Source organism: Dunckerocampus dactyliophorus, chromosome 9 (genome assembly GCF_027744805.1).
Source record: "Dunckerocampus dactyliophorus isolate RoL2022-P2 chromosome 9, RoL_Ddac_1.1, whole genome shotgun sequence".
NCBI lineage: Eukaryota > Metazoa > Chordata > Actinopteri > Syngnathiformes > Syngnathidae > Dunckerocampus > Dunckerocampus dactyliophorus.
The window spans coordinates 29686227-29707327 of record NC_072827.1 but is presented as its reverse complement, the minus strand read 5'-3'; the positions used below and the strand labels follow the sequence as shown (position 1 = coordinate 29707327).

General features: G+C 41.3%; 1 protein-coding gene across 4 annotated transcripts in view; it reads right to left on the bottom strand.

The window, feature by feature from the left end:
• The window catches only part of gsk3ba (glycogen synthase kinase 3 beta, genome duplicate a), a 36385-nt gene that overhangs the window by 8603 nt on the left and 6681 nt on the right, over positions 1-21101 (bottom strand). For 2 of the 4 annotated variants that reach the window (XM_054786942.1, XM_054786940.1), the window contains exons 2-9: positions 16131-16324; positions 13173-13256; positions 5983-6093; positions 4338-4468; positions 4118-4224; positions 3943-4040; positions 3718-3825; positions 60-246 (exon numbers count right to left, since the gene is read on the bottom strand). In XM_054786942.1, coding sequence (XP_054642917.1) covers positions 60-246; positions 3718-3825; positions 3943-4040; positions 4118-4224; positions 4338-4468; positions 5983-6093; positions 13173-13256; positions 16131-16324 — 1020 coding nt within the window. The remainder of the gene's footprint in view (positions 1-59; positions 247-3717; positions 3826-3942; positions 4041-4117; positions 4225-4337; positions 4469-5982; positions 6094-13172; positions 13257-16130; positions 16325-21101) is intronic. The other 2 variants (XM_054786943.1, XM_054786941.1) reach the window with 1 other exon arrangement.

Sequence of the window (21101 nt, the reverse complement as noted above, 5' to 3'; positions counted from 1 at the left end):
CATATACGATCTAATGCTAATCATGGTATTAAAGTGAAGAAGAAAGGTGGTATGCCTACCTTGGGTGGTGAAGTTGAAAAGGGAGGGCTTCTCCCTCCCGTTGGGTAGCTTGACGTTAGGGTCGCGCAGTTCATCAAAGAACGAGTGCGCGCAGGCCTCGAGGGGTGTGAGGCGCGCAGTGGGCGTGTATTCCAGCAGGCGAGAGCACAGGGCGATGGCCTCGGGGGGCGTACGCGGCCGGAACACCTGCACACCCACCGGACACACAGACGTCTATACACTGATCACACAACGTCAAAACACAACAAGATATTTTCTGCTTTGTGGACGCAAACACTGCATGGTGTGACAACACAAGGAAGCAGGGCAACAACATTTTACAGTATATGCAACACAATCCTGATCTTAAGACCAGTTGAAAAATTGCTACATTTGGCATTTTGCACATTTGGATCTTAATGAGGGTGTAAGTAGAGCTACAATATGCAAAAGCGAGAAGAGGGAGTGAGACAAAAAGCACTTTGAAAAAGTAATTTGTTAAAAACAACAATTAAACTGAAATAGGCTGTTTATTAGATGATCAAAGGTTTAAAACCATCGCTCAAAAAATAACAAAAAACTCTCCAAACCATAACAAAAAAGTCCTTGGTCAGGCGAGCATTGTGAACTGCAGCGTTCTGGTGAAGAACCCAGCTGTTACCACACAGACCAGGGCCCTTGGTCATGAGGGATGCCCGCTGCAACATCTGCATGTAAACGGCCGCCGTTTGACGACCCCGCACCACCTGAAGCTCCGGTGTTCCACTGAATGAAAAAGCACCCCAGATCATGATGGACCCCCCTCCACTGTGCCAGGTAGAAAACATCTCAGGTGGGATCTCCTTGTCATGCCAGTGGACATCAAGGTTACATGTTTTTCCTCATCAGAGAATAAAACTTTTTTCCACCTTTCAATGTCCCATGTTTGATGCTCCCTGGCAAAGTCTAAACAGGCACTTTTGTGGCGTTGCAGTGGCTTTGAATTTGTTCTTTGTTTTTTAAACCCTTTTCCCACAGATGCCGTCTGATGGGCCGTAATGTGGGTGTAAGACCGCCCTGTGTCTTGATGGACAGCCAATTGGATCCTGCGGCTCAGCGCAGGTGTGATATTGGGTCTACCACTTTACTTTTTTGTTCCATGATGTTCAGGATCTTTAAAAAAAAATGTAGAATGACTGATTTACTGTGCCCAACCTCAGCAGCAATGCCGCGCTACGAGAGGCCTTGCTTATGCAGCTACACAATCCGACCACGTCAAAAAGAGCAAGCTTCTTAGCTTTAGCTATCAGGAGGGCATGACAGTGTGAATGCCTGACGGAAAATGACAATTTTCAGCATATTTTTGATTTTCTAGCCTGTGGTCTTAAACTTTTGATCAGCTGATAAACAGCCTATTTTCGTTTAATTGTTGTTTTCAATAAATTACTTTTTCAAAATGCTTTTTGTCTCACCCCCGCTTCTTGTTTTTGGATATTGTAGCTCTACTTAAAACCTCATTAAGATCCAAATGTGCAAAATGCCAATTCTAGCCATTTTTCAACTAGTCTGAAGATTTTGATCAGGAGTGTGTATACACACACACACACACACACACACACACACACACACACTGTACATACATACATACATACATACATAAATACATACATATAGTATATACTGCTAAAAAAAATTAGAGGAACACTTGGAAAACACATCAGATCTAAACTGGGGGAAAAATGATCTTGAATATCTTTCCGAATAATAATTGGGTGATGTATTAGTAACAAAATGATGCCACATCATTTGATAGAAATGAAAATGATCACCCTATAGTGGGGGGAAATCAAAGACATCCCAAAAATGAAAGTGAAAAAATTATGCAGCATACTGGTCCATTTTGCCAAAATGTCATTGTAGCAACTCAAAATGATTCTCAGTAGTTTGTGTAGCCCCCACGTGCTTGTATGCATGCCTGACAATGTCGGGGCATGCTCCTAATGAGACTACGGATGGTGTGTCTGGGGGATCACCTCCCAGATCTGGACCAGGGCATCCATGAGCTCCTGGACAGTCTGAGGAGCAACCTGGCGGTGCCGGATGGACCTAAACATAATGTCCCAGAGGTGTTCTATTGGGTTTAGGTCAGGTGAACGTGGGAGCCAGTCAATGGTATCAATTCCTTCATCCTCCAGGAACTACCTGCATACACTAGCCACATGAGGTTGGGTATTGTCGTGGACCAGGAGGAACCCAGGTCCCACTGCACCAGCGTAGGTTCTGACAATGGGTCCAAGGATTTCATCCCGGTACCTAATAGCAGTCAGGGTGCCGTTATCTAACCTGTAGAGGTCTGTGCGTCCTTCCAGGGATATGCCTCCCCAGACCATCACTGACCCACCACCAAACCGGTCATGCTGAATGATGTTGCAGGCAGCATAACGTTCTCCACGGCATCTCCAGACCCTTTCACGTCTGTCGCATGTGCTCAGGTTGAACTTGCAACATCAGTGAAGAGCACAGGGCACCAGTGGTGTAGTTGCCAATTCTGGTGGTCTATGGCAAATGCCAATCCAGCTCTACGGTGCTGGGCAGTGAGCACAGGGCCCACTACAGGACGTCGGACCCTCTGGCCACCCTCATGGAGCCTGTTTCTGATTGTTTGGTCAGAAACATTCACACCAGTGGCCTGCTGGAGGTCATTTTGTAGGGCTCTGGCAGGGCTCATCCTGTTCCTCCTTGCACAAAGGAGCAGATACCGATCCTGCTGAGGGTTGAAGGACCTTCTACGGCCCTGTCCAGCTCTCCTGGAGTAAGTACCTGTCTCCTGGAATCTCCTCCATGCGACCAGGTACCGCAGTGATGCCCTGGTCCAGATCTGGGAGGAGATCCCCCAGGACACCATCCGTAGTCTCATTAGGAGCATGCCCCGATGTTGTCAGGCATGCATACAAGCACGTGGGGGCCACACAAACTACTGAGAATCATTTTGAGTTGCTACAATGACATTTTAGCTAAATGGACCAGTGTGTTGCATCATTTTTTCATTTTCATTTTTGGGGTGTCTTTGATTTCCCCCCTCTATAGGGTGATCATTTTCATTTCTATCAAATGATGTGGCATCATTTTGTTACTAATACATCACCCACTTATTATCAGGAAAGATATTCAACATCATTTTCCCCCAGTTTAGATCTGATGTGTTTTCAAAGTGTTCCTCTAATTTTTTTGAGCAGTGTGTGTATATATATATATATATATATACATACACAAAAAAAAAAATTAGGCTTGCTTAGCAAAATCCCAAACCATTACATACTTTTAGTAACAACTATGTTGCTGCAAAGCAATTCAATCACATAACACATAGATTATATGGTGGCTATATAGCTCCTTATTTATCCACAGATATGTGCAAATTTTTGTCCAATGTTTTTGTTTTGTCCTTTCCTTTGTGGGTGGAGCGTGGCGGCAGTCTAGTGGTTTGCATACATAAAGCTCTTCACACCAAATATAAGACGACCAGACTCATTTCTAGTGATAAAATATCGTCTTATATTCGGGACAATACTGCAAGTGACGCTGTGTTGTCCAATTTTTGCAAATTTGGGGTAAAAAACAAAAAAAAGAATACAAAAGCATAATGACACACACACATGCACAATGTGATATGTAAGAGAAGTAAAAGGGCTCCTGTACCTGTTGACTCACCTTAGTCCATGGATGCGCCTTAATCTGGGGGAACTTGAACTCGGTGTAGTTGGGGTTCATCTCACGAATCTGCTCCCGGGTCGGGGTGCCCAGAACCTGCAATGCACGGGTGAAGCATTAGTGTGAGCGAAGAGAACAAGGCAGCTGGGCTGGCCTGCCATTTTTTTTTAATTCCAGTCACTTCAGCGGTAAAATATGCCAGGAGTTCATTACCTTGATAATTTCAACCAACTGATCCACTCCACTGTCGCCAGGGAAGATTGGTTGTCCTAGCAACAGCTCTGCTAGCACGCAGCCGGCTGACCACACATCTGTCGGTAAGGCAGTTCAAACATTTGAATTAGGTACAATAATGTTCATCTTGAATGGGGATGTTATAGGAGCTTACCTATGCTGGAGGTGTAGTCAGTGGCCCCAAAGATGAGCTCAGGGGCTCGATAGTATCGAGAGCAGATGTAGGAAACGTTTGGCTCTCCGCGGACAAGCTGCTTAGCACTGCACATAAAAAAAAAAATCAAAACACATCCCCAGTGCCAATGTTGTTCTACTCAATGTGGTGGTCAAAACCAGGACCACAGGCGTACTGTATACAAACGAGCCACTCTCACCTGCCAAAGTCGCACAGTTTCAGCACAGCCGTTTCCGGATCCAGCAGCAAATTCTGAGGCTTGATGTCCCGATGGCAGATACCGAACGAATGAATGTAGGCCAGACTTCTGAAGAGCTGGTACATGTACAACTACAGACAGAAACACACACATTAATCAGACTAAGTTAAACAATGACTGTAGTAAAGGTACTATTTATTTCAGCTGTTGCATTGGCTATCATTAGATTGCGTGACTACTGTGAAATTATCGGGAAGAAAATCATCTTTTTGAACTGACAATGTGTAAGCAATCCAATCGTGGAGGTGAACGAGCCACATGAACCACATGAACACAAAAATAATGTACTAAAGGCTGACCAATCACAGCCTGAAGTGTCAGCGTCGCTGCACCGTGAGGATTATTTTAGAGGTGCATGTCACAGTGACATGCACTGTTGTGCATGTCACAACAAAATGCGGACCTGAGGGCAGTGAAGCGTACGAGCATATTCATGGGTCAAAATGCGTGCCGTGGACAAAGAATGTGTACATGCTGGCAAGTCTGTGAATCTCCCGAGATAACTGGCGTGCGTTAATGACAGGAAGAAAAGCTCTGACTCGCTTGGGGAGATGTCCGGCGCCACTTGTTGGTTTGCACGTACAAAGCTAGACCTTGGAGCTAAGACTTTTTCCTGGGCAAATCTTACAAATCTTTCGTATTATAGAATACACTACTTATCACAATAAATCTAAAATGTGAATTAATAAATTGCATTGTGGAAGAATTATTACTCAAAAAATGCACTTGTACAAAGAAAAACTCCTCGCGATTAAACATCTTCATAGATACCTGGTACTTTCTGTGGTTTAGCAAATAAACATACCCCGGCCACTAGATGAGGACATATGGTATACAGCGGATCCCTGCATATTTGTAGATTTTTGGTTTAAAAAAAAAAAATGTTTTTATTTATTTATTTTTTTAATATTGATTTTATTTTTCCTCAGAAAATAGGGGCTTTTTTTCCCCCACATTCACCCCGAGTTGGTAATAATTTACAAATATGTGATAATAAAACAGAAAATGGACAGCATAATAGTACAGCAAACAGGATGACATACATAGCACCCTGTGTGTCTACGGAAGCACCCATAAAGGCTAGACCGTGACTCAGATTCCATCTGTTCGATGGATCAGTTTTCGTTATCATATCAGTCGTGGGTACATATCTATGCATATTATAATTTAAAATGAGTTAAATAAGTGTGTGAGGCATATTTAGGGTTTAAACCTGGATAGTGTATTGAGCAGTTAGCTTGTTGGCTTCCTTCGCAAGTGAATGAACAATGGCAATTCAGGAGAGACGGGGAGGGTTCTGGAGCTGAATCTAATGTAATAATTACAACAATCACTTTTATTGCAAATGTTGATCCAAAATCAGAGGAGATCATCAATGCCAAACCGGTAGCGCCTCAATGCCGCAGCATAATTGAAGCTTTATTAGAGTGTCAAAAATACAGATTTTTATGGCTGTTTCAATTACTTGCATTTATTTGCTATTCACAGGTGTTCTCCCCACGAATAGAGGGGATCTACTGTACTGTATATATCTTCTTATTCCTACAACAAACTGAGTCAGAACTGGTATCAAATCATCATGTACCTTGACATAAACCATGGGCAGAGTCTGCTTGGCTCGGCTGTAGTGTCTGGCCACTCTGTAGACCGTCTCTGGAACGTAGTCCAGAACCAGGTTCAGGTACACTTCATCTTTCTGTTTAGACAGAGGGGGGGTAAAAAAAAATCATTACATACTGCAGGGGGTGTCCAAACGTTTTCCACCGAGGGCCGGATACTGAAAATGAAAGGATGCGAAGGCCACTTGGATAGTTTGCATACCAACACATTTAGTAATGCTAAGAAGTTATATACTCGATATTTCAAGACAAAAATGCATGTCAGCTTTATTAGTATTTTTTTTTTTTTTTATAAATTGTCCAAATATTTCAACTTTCTTCTCAAATTATCTTTGTAAATTTTCTTCACGTAATATTTTGACTTTCCCATAATATTTCGACTTCAGTCCTGTAATGTTACAACTTTTCCCCCAGCCTAAATTTCCAAAATTGACAACTTTATTTTGTTTTGTTGGTTTCTCATATTACAGCTTCAAACGCCCCCCAACATATTTTCTCTTTAGGATTTCAACTACCGTATATTTGTTACTAAAATGACATTATTTTTCCTCATAATATTAAGAGGTTATTGTTGTAAAATTGTGACTTATGTTTTTCCAAAATTACAACTTTATTCATTGTTTTGTTTGTTTTTCATAATATCAATATATAATATCAAAAAATTCAACTCTTTGCTACCAAAATGAAGTTATTTTTCCTCATAATATTATGCTCATAGAATTACAACTTTTTCTTGTTAATATTTAGACTTTATTCTTCTTCTTCTTCTACTGCTGTTTTTTTGTATTTTTGCTTTTTTCCCCCCAAGTTTTCTTATTAAAAATTGTATTTTGACAATGTGTGAGCATCCAATAAAAAAAAGCTGCAGGCCACACTTTGGACACCCCTGACAAACTGTATGTAGTGTTACAAGTACAAATTCACATGTAAAAGTGATACCCATTTGCGTCATTTCGGTGACGACCAACATGTTATTCAACGCATCCCCTGTTTCCTTCCCCTCTTTGGAACTCATGAGGTCCTACCCTGATGAATGACATGTAAAAGACATTTTTCCAGCCCAAAGTCTAACTGGGGGTCCATTGTATCGTCTTCACCCCCCTTGCGGGCAGGAAACACATACGCGTGCGTCACAACCTCCCGGACTACAACAAAGGCTGCAGACAATGATATCATTTCCTCCTTCTCAGGTTGGAGGAGGTCAGTGACGGGGGGTGGGGGTTGTGCATGTTCTATTCTGGGGCACGCTGACCCTGAAGGGACGCTGGGGCTGCTGTATTATTCTGAGACTTCCTTTTCCCTTTGGTCCTAAATGGAGTTTGGCCTGCATTGACGCTGGTCTGATTCTGTAAGCGAAGACTGCAGTTCTCGGGCACAGTCATGATGAGCATCATTTCCCAAATAGCTTTCAGCCTCCAGTGGCTTCAGCTGAACATCCATCTGCCACTGGAATCACCCCACTGCATTCTGTGTGTGTGCGTTGTAGACACCCATTGATAACATTTGTAACTACTCGAGAGCTGCCTCCTGCTAGTAACACACAAGCTATATTTAGCCTAGCAACAGAGATGACTCACTTCCTGCGTGGCTACAAAGTCATTTCCTTGGCTCCCTCCCAATAGGTTAGCCAGGCAGCGACCTGATTGGCTCATCTCGACTAAATAATTCAACATTTAATTTGCTGGTTAAAAAAATGCTCACACCTGAACAATGGGTTCAGCTGTGTATCGCCAAGAGGTACCGTGTGATGGGGACGGAAATGTGCATGAAGGCAGAATCCCAAACACGGCTTGCCTGATCTTGCCCCATTTTCATTCACAAAAATGACTGAACACAACAGTGAAAAAGCCTACTATTAGTATGAACTTCAGTCTTTGCTGTTTTCTCCCCTCGATTTGTGCTGTTGTTTTTATTTTTATTTTTCAAATATTTAAACTATCTTCTTATATAATCTTTGTCAATTTTCTTCTAATAGGACTGTATTCTCATAATATTTTGACATTACAGTAACCCCTCGTTTATCACGGTTAATTGGTTCCGTGATACGTAGGAGTCAATATTAGGAAACAGAATATTTTCGTAGTTAGAGCATAGAAAACCTGTTCATGACTTTCTAATGGGGGTGTCACGATACACTTCAAGAGTACACTTCAAGTTCAAGAGACGAGACGATACACAAGAGTGGGTCTATGAGAATGAGACAAGGTATTAACTTTACTTTTAAGAAAAGTGCAATGAAACAATATATTGCAATCTACTAAGTTAAATCTAATCATTTAACCTCTTCCTGCCTGTTTGGAGACGGGAGACGAGGAGAACAGACATTGCACATGGCAATGTATTGAGGCAGGCAAAATTATGAAGTTTTCAATTATTATGTGATTAATTCATAATTAATTTCCGGATGTGTGAACAGGAAGTGGCGTGTTATTATTACGTTATTATTGTGCCTGCTGTGAGATAAATACTTATAAAGCAATCAAGTCTGGTGCGTGTTACTAGTGACACCTAGTGGCCAGTGTAGACTACAGTTCATTAACGTCTAGTATTGCCTTAAACTGTAGTGTGTTAGTTCATTTAGAACATTTTTGTATTAGAATTTTTATATTTATAACTGTCCAACAATTTCAACTTTCTTCTTGTAAATTAAAGCTTTTTCCCACAACCTCATTTTCTAAAAAATTACAGCTTTATTGGTTGTTTTGTTTGTTTTTAATCATTTTAGGACTAAAAAAAAAAAAAATAAAATAACATCTTTCTTTAATATTTCAACCTTATGCTACGAAAATACCTTCATTTTTCCTCATATTACGTTATTAGTGTAAAATTCCGACTTTCTCATTAGATTACAACTTTTTTCTCTTGATATTTTGACTTAATTCTTGTAAAATTACTGCAGATTTTTCCATTTTTGCCGAGGTTTCTTTGTTAAATTATCTTTTTAGAATGCGCTGCGGGCCGATAAATAAACAGCTGCTGGTTGCAAATGGCGCCCCGGGCCGCACTTTGGACACCCTCGTTTAAAGTGTTTTGTCAGCGTATTGCATCTGATTACTCTGAGTTGACAAACAGGCTCCAGAAATGAAAACAATGTAATATGCACGCCAGGCCAGTAGATGATATCACTTGATGTCTTATCCAAAACTTATCTTTTGATTATGCGTTGATAGCATATTTACAGGCTTGAATTTTGACATAATGTAAAGTAATGTGACTTTTATGGGAATGTGGTAAATGTACATTTTGCTGGAGAAGTGTTAGCAAGAAGACTAAAATACATGGTCGTGCGCCATTTTGATGATCGGTATCGGAATCATGAGCGTGGTCTCCATTTTAACCAATAAATGTTACATTTCAGACTCCAAAACAACACAGTTTGTATCAACTTCCAAAACAGCATCCATTTAGTTTCTATCTCACATTCACTCTTCACTGCATCGCTGTTTAAAGCAGTCAAAGTGCCCGAGGCTCAGCCACAACATGCATTTTGACCTTGCGTCGCCTTGTGTTTGAACAATATTACACAAATGGTGAGAGGGTCCAAGTCATGGGTCAAGCATGGCCGCGTGGCATCGCTTACATAAGACCACCTAAACACGTGCACACACAGGGTTTGTACACACACTTTCCAAGAAAATAGATGGTACAATTAGAAATTGGATACCCAATCGGTGTCTCAGTATATCCTGCTTACCAAGTTGAGTTGTGAGAAAAACAAACGGCTACAATTTCAAGCACCTGCGTTTACGTGATAGTAGCCACACAGCTGCACTCAGCGTGAACTCTTATCCAAACCTGACCTGACCTTATCTTATCTTAACGCGCTCTCTCCACCCCTCAGCTTCTCATGTGCACAAGTGTCCCTGATCCATCAGCGTCTGCAACCATCACCCTCAAGAAGCCATTGTGTTCACACGGGCTTCAAAACTATCGGGCATGAAGCCTGATGTTAACAATGCAGCGCACATCTCCATAATTAGAGCAGGCAGTCGTCCATTTACGACCTGTGCAACATAAGACTGACCTAACGGCTATCTTGTCAGTTGCCTTGCGTATGATCTTCTATCCCCCATCTGTTCACATCTGTACAGTATTTTACAAAGCTTGCGGTACAGTATGTCAGGTAACAGAAAAACGGGGTCCTCATCTTTTTCTATACCCCACAAAATTCCATACTTCCATTCCAGACTTTCTCCAGACTTTTTCTAAACTCAGTAAATAGCTGCATCATTACAGCTGCAACAATTTATCAGTGAATCAATGCTCAATCGATTATCCAATTAAATCGACAACTATTTTGGTATGCTATGTAAAAATGTAAATATCATCCGATTTCGGCCTCTCAAAAGAGAATATTTTCTTTTTTTTTTGAGGAAAAAGACACACACACACACACACACACACACACACACACACACACACACACACACACACACACACACACACACACACCGGCTTTGACTTTGAAAAACAGTGATCGACATGGTTGCCTCTTTTCTGATATGTTGCGAACGCTTTGTGTTTAGTTTATGTTGATTTGGTCCGTCTAGGGCAGGCGTGTCCCAAGTGCGGCCTGGGGAGCATTTGCAGAGCGTGACTCGTTAAATTATGGGCTTGCGGCACACCTAAATACTTAAACAGCAAAAATGGAAAAAGCAGAGCAGAAAGGCACAATTTAAAGAAAAAAGCTCAAGTGTTGATATTAATAATAACAAAGCTGTGGCTTTAAACATATTTAAATATATTTTTTAGCCTTTTTATAAAATTTTAAAAATACACTTAAAAAAATACGTGGCCTCTTGCATCCTTTTATTTTTCTGTATGCGGCCCTTAGTGGAAAGTTTGGTCTAGGGTATAACAGATTACTGGATTAATCAAAACAAGCTTCAGATTATGTCCATGATGGGACTTAGCAAGGAAATGCCCGTCGGTCATTGGCCATTGTGTAATGATTATAAAACTTTGAATGTGTATTACATGTATGCTAGCATGTCTTCCAAAGTGTTTGACCACAACCAATAGGATGCACTGCAAAGCCATTTCCCCAATGGGGTGTCCTAATTTTTCCACATGACAGTAGCTCTCATTTGACTGACAAATTTGTCAGTGACAAATAGGTGACAAAGGTCATGGGTTTTAAGACCAATCAGGCTCCATGAAGGAGGGAGGAAAGTTAATGACATTGGACGAGGGCTTTGGTTATCCAAGCGCCTCTAAGCCGCTAAGAGACGGTGGCTACCACGTCTAAGCGTCACATCGACTTACACCCAAATTGGCTTATGACTGATAAACAGGCAGTCGTCGTAAATTGGCAACTAAAAATCATGGTGAGACGATACAAAAGTTAACTGTAATTCCAACAGGTCAATCCATGTATGCATAGGGTTAAGAGGTGGGTGGAGCTTAGAGCATGGAGGGAAGGTCTATAATTAACAGAGGCCTCAACACACCTTACTGAAATCCCTAGCAGCCATCCTTTTGGCTCGGGTAGGTGTGCAGCAGGGAAGCATTCCAAACTGCAGCGTCATGGTTAAACTTCCATGCATGTGCGTGCGCGTGTCTATATTTGACTCGGAGACTGTTTGCCAGCTAGCCCAGTGACGCCAGTCCGCCTTGCCGTCTCCGGGGGACCACCGACGCTCGACGGAGACAAGTCAGGAAACAGACAGGGACTTCCCTATCCGACAAGTGCTGAGGGTGTAAGGCTACACAGAGGTAACAGCTGGGTTCACACCCCTGCTGGGACGTCAGACAGAATATAGAATCAACAGCGAGTGCAATACGTTGCACACGTGTTCATAATAGTGTGTCTACAGAACCAGTCTTGTCAGTCTCATTCACTCAGTCCTGTGATTGACTGGTGATGAGTCCAGGGTGTACCTCTCCTCTTGTACAGGGGCAAATATAGGGGATGCTATTGGATATGTAAAGTATATGCATTTTCACTGCAAACTACAACAACAATAACTGTACCTAGGCATGTCATAATAATCAATAAATGAATTAACTGCTGATAAATCAAAACGAACTCGATAATTTTGCCGGCCTGGATATATTGACATGTGCATGCATGTTTGTTTTCCTCCTCTCTTGACCAAACAGGCTGGATGACAAGAGGGTTCACTCTGTGCCTCTGTCTCAACGCCTGGGCGTGTTGGTTCTATAGCGGAATGAACCAAGTGAGTGAACCCTCCTGTTAGTCATGTAATCTTTTAAAAGAGTAAAGCGACGTTTACAGTTGCACACATTTTGCCTTCGCATCGTCCCGCAATTTTCCATGGCAATGCGTGTCATTTATTATGTATTTATGGCACCGCGGGAACGCTTGAACACTAGTTTGCTCCCTGTTTGCGTTCTGTTTACGCATAAATTCCACACTTCCGCACGACTTACACCCCACCTTAGTACTGTTTACATCTACTGCATGCCAATAGAAGGCACGACACGCATTATTCCCGCATGATGATGCGTCCTTACCACCACTTCCCACATCCGTGAAGCAGTCTTGGCATTATTTGGTCTCGTTTTATCTCGCATGATGCCACGCAACGGCAACCGTCACCACTATAGCTTCAATAATTTGCGTTCCTGTTAAGGAATAACAACCAGTGTTCATTATTTACTGAAGTGCAATTTTGTTTACAAAGACTTGATACTCCATTTTATTCATTGATTTTATTCTTGTGTGTGGTTTTTATTAGACTGTTTTTTTTTCTTCACAGAGCTCCGTTTTTTCTTCTTTTTGATTGTGATTTTTATTTTTATTTAAGTGCAGTTTTTGCAAAAAGAGGCTGAGAGTCCATTTTTGTTGGTTTTTTTTGTCTGTATAATTTATTGTTGTTTGTTTTGAGTTTATTTTGTTTGAAAGCTCTTGACGTGGCTTTTGATACGGCGCATTTGCATTATTATGCCATATATTATCATTCAATAATTAATGAAAAATTGTCTCAAAATAATGTTGCCAATATAATTTATCTGCAATAATTTATAGAACAATTATCATCTAGCAAAATGTGTTATCGTGCCAGGCCTGACTGTACCACTCGGATATCCAAACGTAGCACGATTACGTGTTTAGAGACACATTTTTGACCAGCTATTGTATAAAAGACAGGTGAAATTGTACCTACAAAAGATAAAAAGCGCATAAACCCACCTTATCGCCACTGGAATAGAAGAAGTAGCGGAGGCGGACTATGTTGCAGTGGTCCAACTTCCTCATGATCTGCAGCTCACGGTTCTGTAAAAAAAAAAAAAAAAAATAGAACAAAGATAAACATAGTTAGCTGTGATTTTGGTGTTTTTCAAAGACAAGGAAAACACCCGGCAAAAAAAATGGTCACAAAGCTTGTTTTGTTTTTTTGCTTTTTACATTGCTGTTTAGATGGTTAGATGCATGACAAAAATGTCTGAGGCAGAAGTGCAGCCACATGATCATTTACACCACAAGAAAGGGATTTCCAGAAAAAGCTAATCATCCTGAATATTACACTTGAATAAAACATGAACAAAATGAAAATAAACCTGCTAATAATTGTGTGGAAGCAGCACAGAGTGCACTACTTGCACCATGGCTTCTGTTTTAACTAGTTTGCAGTCTAAAAGAGTTCAGCTACTGAAGCAATAGTTCGGCTTGGGAGTATGGAAACTCCTAAACTACTCTCCCCACAATTGGGCAACAAAATATCCTCAAATCCATAACTTTGAAATCATACAAAAATGAAAAAAATCCCCATCTGTTCCCCCAAATAATTAGCAAAACAGTATAGATAGAAAAAATGTGTGAACATGTTTTCTAAAATTGTCTGGAAGGCCAAATCTTTGTCAGGCTAGACCACTGTCTTACATCACAATGTGACATCATTGCATGCGGATCACAAACCATTGTGCTCTGTGGGAACCACCCTGGTCTTATGGTGTGTCTATGTGGAGGAGGAGCAGTAACGCCCTGCCCAGATACTACTGCAGTCATTCCTACTGACCAGTCAGACGCAAGACAAACACATGGAGAGGCAAAACTACACCAATACACGCATGGCCACAGTGCAGTGATGTGATAGAATGAAAGTAATGGAATCACTCCTCACCAGTTACAGTACTATATATGCTAACCTTCATCTTTTATAAAAGGAAAAAATAAACAGTCATACAATGAAAGCTAGCGCTCAGCCGTTACGAATCGCTCATACCGTAAATTCCGGACTAAACTGCTACTCCCCCCCCACGCTTTGAATCCTGCGGCTTATATGATGCAGCAAATATATGGCTAAAAGAACTACAGTTCCCATGATGCTTAGAGTGCAGATTCAGGAAGTAGTGAAGTTCCGAAGTCTTATGCAGCGATCGTGTTTTGATCTGACAAATATTAATTTAGTTTGACCAAGTGTACAATTACTAAAGCTTCTCCTTGGACTGCTTGGACCGCGGCAGCTGTTGAACTCCGATGGACAAAAACACATCTCACGTCTCCCCGGGGCTAACGAGTTACTCTGGGCCACAGAGTGTAGGCAGCATTGCAAGGTTTATAGTGTGTCTTTCTGTGTAAATATCACGTTTGAAAATGAACACCTGTGGCTTAAAGACATATGACATACTGTAACATGTACACATTTTTTTCTTCAAATTTGGTTGGTGTGACTTATTATTCACGTGCATGGTCACTATTTAACCTTTACAAAAGCAAAAAATAAAGTAGCCCGGCTTTTCAAATGTAAACGACACACTCTTTAAATTAGCGGCCTCAACTATAGAGGTGACTGTTTGTGGCGATAAGAGAACAATGGATGTCTTTGCTGCAATTGGAATAAGCTAAGCAGGCTTTTGGATTAGTGCACTGTTGTTTTTTGGACTTGCCGTATGGATTTGTGATACATTGCCGTTTGCAATGTGTGGTGCAGAGTGAGTGCTGGTTCCAGTGCAAGCATCCATTTTCCAGTAGGCTGATATGTGATCTCTCATATGGGTGTGGAGTAGGTGGAGGAGGGGGAGCGTATTTCCCATAATGCATCAGTGGCAGCCTAAAAGCCCATCAAGCCCGTCTTGCACTTTACTGCCTTCTACACAATCAGCTCACGTGATTCTCGGGGTTGCATATTAAGTGCTGATTGGAAAAAAAAATCAGGTGTAGATAATACCCAGGAAGAAGTAAGAAAGTAGAAGAATAGAATATAAAGGGTTTTTGTGCAGGTGGGAAAAACACTTAACAGCGCTTTGCTTGCAGGACGTCATGTGGAGAGACTTAGGGCTCATTCGTTCATTTGTGCAAAGAAGCTATAAGCCAGCAAAAAAACAAAAACAAAACAACAACAACAAAAAAGAATGTGCTTGCTAACCGCTGGGTAAAGATGCAATCCACTAGCGTGTCACGCCAACGACAAGCGAGCTGCATGATAGCATCACGGGCAGGGCAGCACACAAACATTTTGCAATTCATGACGACGCAATGTGGGGGCTAAAAATACCACCACAAACACACGCCACGCCATAAAGTGACATCATATTAATTGAGCAGGATCGACTAGCACCTGTTGTGTCGGAAAGTTTAAACCAGTGAGCTGCTCAAGCATTTAGTTGCACCGGTTTGTACAGCACAAACCAAAAAAAACTACTGACTTAAATAACAGGTTTCAGGCTTACCGAAAAGTAAAAAAAAACATGAGAAAGTGGACGCAAAGGGATATTCCTAGCCAAAGAGAATCCATACAGAGATGTAGTTTGCAGTAGATAACTGAATACATGCAGTACATACCAAGTAGGGCTTACAGTCCAGTTGAAGCAGTAGTATGTCTCAAAACATGCACAAAAGCTCATTTATGCTCTGTGCATTTTTTGCTGGGAAAAAAATGGCACCAAATTTAAACCCGACAGACCACGCTGTATTCATGTTTTCAGGTTGGAAGACACACACGCACACGCATGCACTGTATGTGGCAATAGATCTTTCACAGATTCTTCAGTCGCACTGTTCTTGTCAAAGAATTTTCATATTCACAGCAACAAATCACTGTTTTTGACAAGGGCTGACTGCCACAATAAGGAGTGACTCACTGAATTTCTGCACATTGGGCAAAAAAAAAACAACAAAAAAAAACGCTCCATCGTAATGTTTGCATACCTTAAACCTCTTGTCCTGCAACACCTTCTTGATGGCCACCAGCTCTCCGGAGTCACAGAGCTTGGCTTGGTAGACGACGCCAAATGAGCCGTTGCCGATGACCTTAGTGTCCGTGTAGCTCACCTCCTGTGGCCGGTCCGGGCCCTGGCCTGGTGTGGCCACAACTGTTGTTACCTTGCTGCCATCTTTATCCCCTGTGAAAGAACAAGAAGCCACAGGGTCAGAACAAAGCACTCAAGTCGCACGTTAGCATGTCGACCATGTGTACAGTAACAAAAGTTGCAAGCTATTTTGTGCGATATGTTTTTACACACACACACACACAAGCATGAGTCTTATCTATGTCTTAAATGATATACAAGTATTTTCTCTTATTACCATAATTTCCGGATTATAGAGCGCGGTATGGAAGTCGCACCCACTGAATTTAAAGAGAAAAAGGATTTGTACATATATAGGCTGCACCAGTCGAAAAGCCGCATGTGTGCACGTTGTAGCATGGGATATTTAGTACACAAAGATATTTAAACTTTTAGTAAATAAATGCTTTTACCCTAAAAAATGCCAAACAGTGCATGTAACATGGCTAATTAAACAGTAACCCAACAGAAAAATAATTCATCACTGTCTTCATCCTCCTCCCAGGACCTAAAACCACTAAAAGTGCTTTTCTTCAGTGTCGGAATTGACCAGTCTCATAATTCCTTCGTCACACACTTTGTCAGTATCTCTCTCTCTCTCTTTTGTTGCCGTCTCCACGTTTCACAATCGATTCATTGATGTCAAGCTTACGTGCAGCAGGCCTGTTTCCTTCTTTGACAGCTGAATTAATTGCCTTTAACTTTTCTTTTTTTTGCCTTTCACTTGAAAGCTGCATCACATGCATTTCGTGTGTTTTCCATGATGAGGGTGTGTGCATGAAGCGCATGAATACTGGGAAAAGTATCATACTTGGAAGGCACAGCGGTAACATAATGAATTAAACAAAGACTGAGTGACAGCACTCGTTGTCATCGATGTGAATGGAGCAGGGTGAACTGAGGCAAAAAAAATTTAAAAAGGGTGGGGGGGCAAGCTATCAAGGCACACACCTCCATTTTTAGTAAGCAAGTTTCCAAACTTTTCCTAATTGATACCACATTTTAGATTAATGCAAGTTTAGCAAAATGTGTTTCATTTAAAGGTGGATGCAAAGCAAAAGACTCAAACGGGGAGTTATGTCGAAAATTAGTTGATGTAAATCCAGATGGACATTTTAAAAACATTTAACGTGATGATGATGTTAACGCCATCAAAACATTAGGTATACTGTAATATAATTATTTTATGAGGAACTAATGCTGTGTGTTAGTTCAAAGCCCAACAAAACAAAACCCCATCATTTGTGAGTATGTTTCCACACACGGCCTGACACTATCCACACAAATAAAAGGCCGTGGTAAGACAAATGTTGCTACTGATGACATACTTGACATATGCAACAAATAACTGTCTTATTTTTTGATAAATTGACCAAAGAAAAGTGACAAACTAAGAACATATTTTCTCTGTGTCTTGGAAACTTAAACGCTGTAGAATTACTTCATTGACCACCTGATGGTTGTTATAATTCATGTTAATCGAACACATAATATTCTCATGTTGAAATAAAATGATAAAATATTCAAGCGCTGAGTTTTTCATGCATCTTTTAGTCCGGGTACTGGACTGGTGCGTAATTGTGTTTATCATAAATGACAAACGGTATCCACCAGTGTCATGTAAAATAGCAACACTTTCCACAAATCTTGTTAAGTCAATAACGGCGTGATGTTTCCATGCAATGACGGATAAAGCTTTATTGGCTTCCACTGCATGTTTATTTCTAAACATGTGATTTCACTTCACCACTTAAAATGTGTGTCGCCTTTGTTGCCGTGTCTCCAAAAAGTGCATACGGCTGGTACAGAGGTGCCGCACCATTCTCACTCAAAGCTGTGTTTTATAGATCGCATACTTTGTGTGGAAAACGCCGTATGCATCTTTTCTGCCCCGTTTTGTGCTTATGCAAGCTTTAGAAATGAGACCCCAGGTTATGAAAATATTTCATTTACCTACTTCGCGGGCATTCAATTATCATGGTCAGGTCTGGAACCAATTAACTGCAATAAACGAGGGATTACTGCATTTCCCAAATTCACAGAAGAAACCAAATGAAGCTTTTCGTCTCTTGCGTCTCCGCAGCAAATACTTGGATTTTCTTGTATTTAAATTCAACTTTGCAACACAACATATTTATATTTGCAACATAATGTTGTATGATTTGTTTTGCACAATAAATGTTCTCAATCCTACATTTTGTTTATTTCTTGAAAAATATATACAGTATTAACAGTTTGGCTTATCTAACATGTTTTGAAATGGTTCTCTTCCAATGTATATGCCAAAAACATAGAGATATACCTCTATGTTATCGCAAGAGGCTTCAACGTAAATCGCAATATGGATTTTAGGCCATATCGCCCATCCTTACCGCTCTACAAGCTCCCACAATTTTAGTCATGATTGCCAAGTTTTAGCTTTACGGAATGTATGATTCTATTGAGAACCTTAGAATGTTTGCTCTTTTTTTCCCCAAATCAGTGAACACATAAAAGCTGAGCTGGATTCTGCAAAGTGTTCGCCTACTCGAAAGATGATGCTCAGGCTTACTGCCAAGCGACATGACACAGACGATGATGATTCAGGAAGACAGGGCGCAGGTTTGGGCTCTCCCAGCACAGAGCTATATCAAAATCGGGCCTTTGTAGTAGCAGTGACCCGAGAGATCACTACGACTCAGCCTACATAACTCAGTGGGGCCTTTCCAGACGCCTCTGCACTTCCTCAAACTGTGAGAAAAGTCTGTTCGCATGCACACATTCACCCAGGGAATTCTCACCAATGAATAACAACCAAGTAATCAAAAAAGCAAGGGAAATTGTTTTTTTTGTCTGGAACTATGTTTCTCCTCTTTCTAAGCTTTTTATGATCATTTTCATTTCCACTGTTACGGCTTTCCTTTTCTTTGGTGCACTGCCACTTCAGAGATATAATGAAGTGCAAAGAGTAACGACGGATATCCTTCCTTAGCGTAGCTGCGCAGATACACATTGTATTCTTCTGCCGCAGGCTCAGGGCACACACTGTAACTCTCAAGCGAGTCTTGTGTTTATGGACCAAAATCCCGTTCAAACCGAGCGGAGAAGGATAATACCACAACTGTGTGCGGTTTCACACAGCAACGCAGCAATTACTTTCAACACAACAAGGCTGGAGAGAGAATGTCGGGTGTTGAACTACATGCAGTGGTCCCGGCATTGCGGAATATTTTTACACACGGACGTCATCTCGCCTCTGTTACCAACTGGAAAGCCGTAAAATTGCCAGATTCTGCATTTAGTTGCGTGTGCCTTTTATACAGAACACAGCAAAATGGGTTTTTGCTGCAACTGTGTGCGCTTTCCACAGCGACAAGGCAGCAGTGGCAATTCCAACACAACAGGGCGGTAGAGATGAGTGTCATGTCCTAAACTTCATATCGTGGTCCCGGATTACTGAATGCCCTTCCACACAGATGCCGTCCCGCCTCCGTTACCAAATTGCCTGATCTGGCATTTAGATGCATAAGCTTTTATACAGAACCCAGTGAAGTAGGATATGAATGCAACTGTGTGAGCTTTCACACAACTACACGGCCACAATTGCTTTAAACACAACAGGACGGGAGAAGTGAATGTCGGCCAATTAAAGCCTGATTCCAGCACTGTGAAATAACCGTTCACCAAGCGCTGTCCCAGCTCTGTTTTGGCTGTGATACTACCTCTGAAGGCGGAAAATTGCCAGATCAAATGTGTCACCCCAGCAGTATACAGAACATAAAAAAAAAAAAAATAGAACATGTGAAAAGTTCTAGTGACTTTGAGAAGCATATCTTATTTCTGTGCAGGCTTCTGGAAATCCAATAAACCAGCATTCCGCATCCCTTCTCGGCTAAAGACATCAAGGTAGCAGTGATGTTCAGAACAGACAAAAAATGTGCTATATCCTACTACACTATTCTTGCAAAGACTCTGATTGTTAGTTTACTCTTGGCTGCAAAACAAAGTTCTGCAAAGCTATTCCCGTCTTGTGTGGGAGCTCTTCCGTTTGGTTAGGAATCAAAGAGGATAAGTGGCTTGTTTTGTTCCCATCACTTGCGAACTAACAGCGAGGATGGGGGGTGTATTGCTAGCACTGTAGCTTTGAAATGCTAAACAAGCCGCTCATTGTCCTTGGCCAGCTGCCTCACTACCCCCCAAAAAAACAAACCCTTAGGAACGCCTCATGTGGGTGTGTCAACGTATGGCGCATGTGTGCACGTTTGGCGCATGTGTGCACGTTTGGCTGGAGGATGAGAGTCCTCTCTCTCCAGGAACATAACCGCTGCCAGGAATCTTCAGCCCAGTTATTGCCTGCATGTGTTTGTGTTTACCGGAAAAAAGGTGACGAGGGGTAGAGGCCGAGAGGAAGGGAACACAAGTATTGATAGACAACACGGAGGTGATGTGCTGAAACACAACTATCGTCCAAAGTACAAAACACAACATGTTTCACGGTGGTTAACTTCTTTATACACTTATGTGAAGAATGTTCAAATATCAGAATCATGGGTCAAAAACCATGATAAGTGTTTTTTTTTTTTTATGTCCGTTTAACACTTAACAATAGGGCTGCGGCCATCGATTATTTTAGTAATCAAGTGCCGATTCATTTGTTCGATGAATCGAGTGCGTATTTTAGGGAAAATAATTTCAATAACCAAAGATTCCTCTGCTTGCTTTTTTCTTATAAATGCACATCATTTTAAACTGCACATTTTGTTTTTAGAATTTGGCCCATCATCCACAAACCTTATGTGAAACATGAGCACACGTCCTTCCCTATTCTGTGTTCTAAAGAGAGAAGAGCAAA